General features: G+C 48.4%; 1 protein-coding gene across 2 annotated transcripts in view; it reads right to left on the bottom strand.

The window, feature by feature from the left end:
* Positions 1–372: 372 nt before the first annotated feature.
* Positions 373–6,000, bottom strand: part of Cmtm7 (CKLF-like MARVEL transmembrane domain containing 7) — a 50,845-nt gene continuing 45,217 nt past the window's right edge. Inside the window, exons 3-5 of one of the 2 annotated variants that reach the window (XM_005387528.2) lie at positions 4,269–4,367; positions 2,542–2,623; positions 899–1,006 (exon numbers count right to left, since the gene is read on the bottom strand). In XM_005387528.2, the coding sequence (XP_005387585.1) occupies positions 993–1,006; positions 2,542–2,623; positions 4,269–4,367 (195 nt within the window). In that variant the 3' untranslated portion in view covers positions 899–992. Of the gene's footprint in view, positions 1,007–2,541; positions 2,624–4,268; positions 4,368–6,000 lie in introns of both variants that reach the window. The other variant, XM_005387527.2, reaches the window with a different exon arrangement.

The raw sequence follows: 6,000 nt of genomic DNA, 5'->3' as shown, positions 1-6,000 counted from the left end.
ATGACCACAGCCTTGGATACGCTGTGCTCACACACGGTGCTGATCAGCAAGTGTTTGCTGCAATTCTCCTCCCACTTTCTAGCCAACCAGGCAACCCAAGTGCAGAGAAATGGCAAATTTAGCACAGGATGACCTGTCACAATATAAATATGACTCTTAGCTTCCTCCAAAGCCCCTTCCAAAATGAGCAAGTTCATGCTGCAGGAGAAGGATGCAAATATAAATGTAAAACTGCACATATTCACCTTAAACTCAGTCCTACGGCCACTGCCCCCTAAACAAAACAAAACAAACAAATCTAGCCATTTAGCAAGGAGTACTGACACAGCGTGGTCAAGGCCACGTGGCACAGACAGACTTGAATGAAAAGCCTTGTTTTACACATTTCTTGTTCAAACAGAAAGCCTTCTGCAATTGGCCAATATTGTATTTAAAAACACACCAACACACGCACAGTGGTAACACAGGCTGAGAGGGGAAAGGAGACGGCAGGCTGGCTGCATGTTCCTGCTGGCACAGCCCACTTTAAGAAAGAGGGTCTCTCCCAGACCAGGCTGCCAAGCTACCCAAGAGGTGGCTTAGTTTCTACGAGAATGTGAGGCAGCTCCGCTCCCCTGCAGAATATGAAAAAGAAGCAGATGTATGCAGACGATTCAGAAGCCCCTCCAGCATGTTCGGTGGGGTTGTCAGTATCTGAGGTGGTGGTAAAAACAGACTGAGAGGCAGAGTGCGGCAAGGCTGCTTTCCTTTCCCAGAAGAGGAGGACTGCTGTCCGAGGAAGCCTGGGGAAAGAGGCTCTGCCCAGCTCAGGAGCTCAGGGAACGGGCGTGTCGCCAAAGCAGGAGGAAGGTGGGGGCCTTCCCGGAGTTCACCAGCCTGAGAAGGACTTTGGCACAGGAACATGGTCCAGAGCCACACAGGGCCACTGGGCCTCCTGGCTGCTGGGCCTCCTGCCCTGCGGGTCCTCTTGGGGGCCGGGAGCTGTGGCCACATCAGACGGCTGCATCTGGGGAAGGAAACAGCAAAGTCAGGTCAGCCTGCTAAGAGGGTGCCCACCCAGAAGTCACTGGCTCCTCCTCGACTTTTGCTTTGCACAATTCTTTCCCTATGCAGCACCAACTTTCACTGGCACTGTTTTATTGTTCTTGAGCACATTTCTAAAATAGACTGAAAGATTTTAAGTAGTGCAGAGGGGACCCCCATGGCTACTCCTGCCCACCTCTGTCCTGTTCCTCTGATGGTGGTGACCCCCTGTAACTTCCCTTGTGCTTCTTTTGGCAACTCCTAGAATTTTAAATAATGGATTTATATAAATATGGTAGCTGTATTATTTTTAGACGTTACCTAGTCTTTTTTCTGACATTCTCTTCCTCAAAAAAAATTCATTTTTCTTTTTTTCTTAAGCAGGTTTACCGGGATAGAATTCCTACACCACACAATTCACCTCCCCGAAGTGTGCAAAAGTGGTTTGTGGTGTATTCCCAGAATGGTTCAACCATCACTACAATTTTAGAACACTGGAAACCCCATACTCTTTAGCAGTCAGCTCTGAATCCTTCCTCCCTGCAGTCCCATATGACCACTGGTCCACCTCCTGTCTCTGCGATCTGTCTGTTCCCGACATTCTGTATGCATGGAGCCCTGCACTGGGGGCTCCACTCCTGGCCCCTTCCCCTGAGCAGCCTATGAACTTCTGTGTGGGAGGGCTGGGATGAAGTTGGAGCTCTGCTGTGGCCAACTTTCTGTAGCAACTCAGCACAGCGCACAAGCTTTGAGATTGCTCATGTGATTTTAGGAAGAAAGAAAAAGCACAAAGAAAGGAAGTGCTACCACAGAGAGGTGGATTAATGAAAACAATTGGTTGAGGCTGTTAGCAATCTACTTCTACAAACTTACTCTAAAGATAAAACCAATTAGGGATATATACAGGGATTTATTTACAAAGACGTTCATTACGGCACTGTTTAATAACAAATAATTTTTTTTAAAAAGCTTTATGCTCTCAAATAGGAGGTGAGTTAAATAAACTGCAGCATGGTGCTGTAGCGGAGTCAGTACAACACCAGAGAGCCCTGGAACAGTGGGGAAGAATCCCCAGGATGCTGGGAAAATGGCTGACAGGTGTAGGGGAAAAAGGCAGGCGATGAAGTGGCACATAAGCAACATGAATACGTATTTTCAAAGGGAGGGTAGATGTCCTGATGTGTTTCCTGGGTGGCAGATGATTTTTATTTTATAAACATATCATTTGTATGTTTTTAAAACTCTAGATTTTGTTTCTGTCATTAGGAAAGTTATTTCAAGAAAATACTTTCCTAGCAGAGGCTGAAGCGCCAGGATATCCTTGGGCTTGTAGAGCTGGGGAGCAGAGCTAGGGTTCTGGGGCTCCATCCTTCCTTTTGCTGGACTCTGTGCTCCAACACCCTAGGGACAGTCTCCTCTGCGGCGGGGGCATCCCTACTGCTGAAGCCAAGGACAGTGGTTCTTCTGCCCTCAGCAGGGGCCTTTTAGGTCCTCTTCGTACAGATAACGGGAACTTACCCGTTGACTGGGTCACACAGGAGATCTTGTAGGACAGCCACACACTTGCCAAGCAGAGGAAGGTGGCTATGAAGCCGAAGATCTGCAAAGGCAAGAGGGAGCAGTTCGTGGGCTGCTGAGCCCACCCTCGGACAGTCCTGTCTGCTTCTCATCTGTGTTCTTGCCCCATACTATCTGTGGCTGGGAGGGAGCTTAGGAGGCATCTGACCTGACTGCCTCACCCTCCCCCAGACGCAGAGGCCCATTTGCCAGGCTCAGGTCCTTGGGGTTCCACTCACGTCAAGCTTGGTACCTGGGTCTCCACTGCCAGCCCTTCCCACTCTAGACAGCCTCCATGCCTGGGCTTGGGTTATATTCACAACTGAGTTAGGCCCAACCCACTGGACTTTAATTATCCTGGACTAATGAAGAAGAGAAGGTTGAACTGTAAATTTTAATTTGGGCTTTACATTTTTAATGTTCAAATGGGTTTTATTAATGTGGTACTGTTTGCATTTCGTTTGAAATGACTTTCTGTGTAAGAGTCAGAGACTGAGGCCTGTATATCTGGTTTTATGTTTTCACATCTTTAAATAATATGAGCCTAAAATGAATGAAGGCAATGTTCTTTTCCCTCAGGTCCACCAGGTGCTTAAGCATGAGGAAGCTGACCTAGCCTGGCTCGAGCTCATCGAGAAGAAGAGGAACAAGGGCCCTGGAGAGGACAGCCCCTGTGCAGGGCTCACCAAATGGTCAAAGGGGAGCAGCCACAGCCTGGTGCCTGGGAACTGTGAGGCCTGAATTCATGTCCCTTACTTGTGCCCAGCGCTGGCAAGTAAAGCCTGTTGAACACTAACCCTGTAGGTGAGCTGACTCCTTGAGCTTCCCAGTTCTGCCCTCCTCATTTCACAGCTGCACGAATGGAGAGATGGGAGGTCAGCGATGTGCCCACGGCCACAGAATGAGCCCAAGGCCCTGATTCTAGAGCCCTTGCTCCGCAGACTGCAGTCCAGGTGTCCTTGGGCCCAAAGGCCTATGGGTCACCATGCTCCCACTAGGGCATGGCTGAAGTGACCGGCTGACATCCTACAGGGATGGCCCAGGAGCAGCCAGCTGAAGGGCAGGATTTCAACAAGGTTTGCTTTTCTTTTCGAGCCTGGCTGCTGTTTTACACAAAGCACTGCTCCCACCAGCCTACGCCTACTTCTACCCAGAGTGCCTTTTCCTTGGCTCCCTTTGTACCAGTTGTCTGCACCACATAATTAGTCTATTAGAGCCTGTCCTGGCCTCTCATTGTCTGTTCTGCACAATTAGCACATTATATACCATGCCGTTGCCAACTGTCTGCACTGCATAATTGAACGGTTTATTATTATATCACTGCAGAATGCTATTCTAGTCAACAAGGCCATGTTTGCTAATTGTTTCATGTGTGCTGTCCTCACCTCCTAAGCTAGATGACCACTTTCTGTGCAGAGTGGCTGTGTGAACTGGAACCCAACTGCTGTAAGAGAGGTCTATAAGAGAGGTCTGTGGGCTGTGTGAATTTGCCAAAGGCTCTGACAGTTCACCTGGAACCAGCTGCTGTGGGCCCAAGTGTCTGGTTCTATGGAGAAAGCTTCTGGCTGGGTTGGGGTGATTATGGATTCTATGAAAGGCCCCAGAAACCAACCCCTTTTCTGCCCCCATCAGGAAGAATCAGCATCTGAGATATGAATTCACTCCTAAAGCCTCAAGAACATTCTCACCGCTCCAGCTTCCAGTCCACTCTGGTTGTAACTCTTGGAGGCCGCCACAATGGAGGCGATGAGAAGGAGCAGGGTACCGATTAAATAGTGCAGAAGTTCCTGGTGGCGAAAACAAAACACAGGGGTGAGTAGGGGGTCCACTCCGGGTCCTTAGGGAACCACCAGGCATCTGAAGGGATGAGGAAAAGGGGAGGAAGGAGACTTCCTCTTCTCCCTTGCAACACCCTGGTAGAAGGAGCAGCAGCTCACAGGTGATCAAGCTCACAGGCAGCCAGAGCACAGCTAACCAGGAAGAGGCCATGCATTAGCGAAAAGATATGGGGCGGGCAGGAACGGGAGGGGATGCAGAGAAAGGAAGCATCTCGGGTGAGCAGCGGTATCCACTAAGGGCTGCTGCACTGCTGAGGTCAGTTTGCAGACGGTGCCTCGACCTTTGGCTAGAGCTATTATAAGCAAATGAGCTTCTTATACCTTCCACGGTGGAGAGTGGAAAGGAAACTCCTTTATGGACACAAACTGAGGAGCAAAGCCCTGACAGGGATGTGGGCCTTTCTCTCTGCTTCAGAAAAGCTCTAGGCTAACAATGTGTGGCTGACCACAGCATCTCTCCACTCTGCCAGGCTGCAGAGTCACTGGTTCCTACTCCTGCTGAACACCAGATCGGAGGACAAGTGGGACTTAGGGCCATTCACAGCACTCACTGTGAATCCTGAATGCCTCCATTTTCTGTTATCTTCAATAAGGATTTAGAAATTATTCCTCTATGAAATTCTGCCCATTTGAGTAGCAGCTATTACATCTTGGAAATTTTTTTTCTTTTTTTGGTACTGGAATTGAACCCAGAGCCTTCTTGCTGTGCTACATCCCTAGGCCTTTTTCATTTTTTATTTTGAGACACTTATTGCTAAGTCACTAAGTTGCTCAGGCTAGACTGAAATTTACAGTCCTCCTGCCTCAGCCTCTTAGAGTGCTGGCATTACAGGTGTGCACCACCACACCCAGCTTACCCTTTCCATTTCAAAGCTGAGGCTCCTCCCTAAACTGTGCAAAATCAGAGACCTGGTTTCTCCTTAGTGTCCAGAAAGGACTGTTACAAGGACGACCACATGGAATACCTCCAAGATTCTTACCCATAAAGAGGCGAATGACATGGGACCGAGAAAACTGACTTGAGAGAATCCTAACTGGAAGGTACCTCAACAGTACCCAGCTAAGAAGTGTGCCTGAGCCTGTGCTCCCAACATTTGCTCCCCAGCCAGGCCTCTATGTTCCTTTCCTCTGGTTCCATTTTCTTACTTGCCTGTTCTTATCAGCATCAGGGATGCCAAGACAAGCTTGTTCTCCAAAAAAGCAGAAATGTGAAAGGGGCCGTGGAATATACAAGCACAAAGAACTCTCTCTCTCAAAATAACACAGTAGGTAATAATGCTTAACAGCGGGGCTGGGGATTTAGCTCAGCGGCAAAAGCACCTGCCTGGCAAGCGCAAGGTCGTGAGTTCGGTTCCCGGTACCAGAGAAAAACCAAAAAAAAAAGAGCCTGTTAATAAGCTGTCTATGTCCTTCACTCCAAAATAAAAACACGGATACATTTGTACATAATGCTTAACGGGAATGGTTAAAAAATCTATCTGATCAAGAAGCAGAAGTTGTCAGATTGGATTAAAAACAACATCAACAAGATCTAATGTCCTTTTTCACAATAAAAGCACACAGCAAAGTCAAACTAGAAGGG

Source organism: Chinchilla lanigera, unplaced genomic scaffold (assembly GCF_000276665.1).
Source record: "Chinchilla lanigera isolate Chin_1 unplaced genomic scaffold, ChiLan1.0 scaffold00029, whole genome shotgun sequence".
NCBI lineage: Eukaryota > Metazoa > Chordata > Mammalia > Rodentia > Chinchillidae > Chinchilla > Chinchilla lanigera.
Note: the sequence above shows the minus strand (reverse complement) of the source record. Positions and strands in the feature narration are given on the sequence as shown.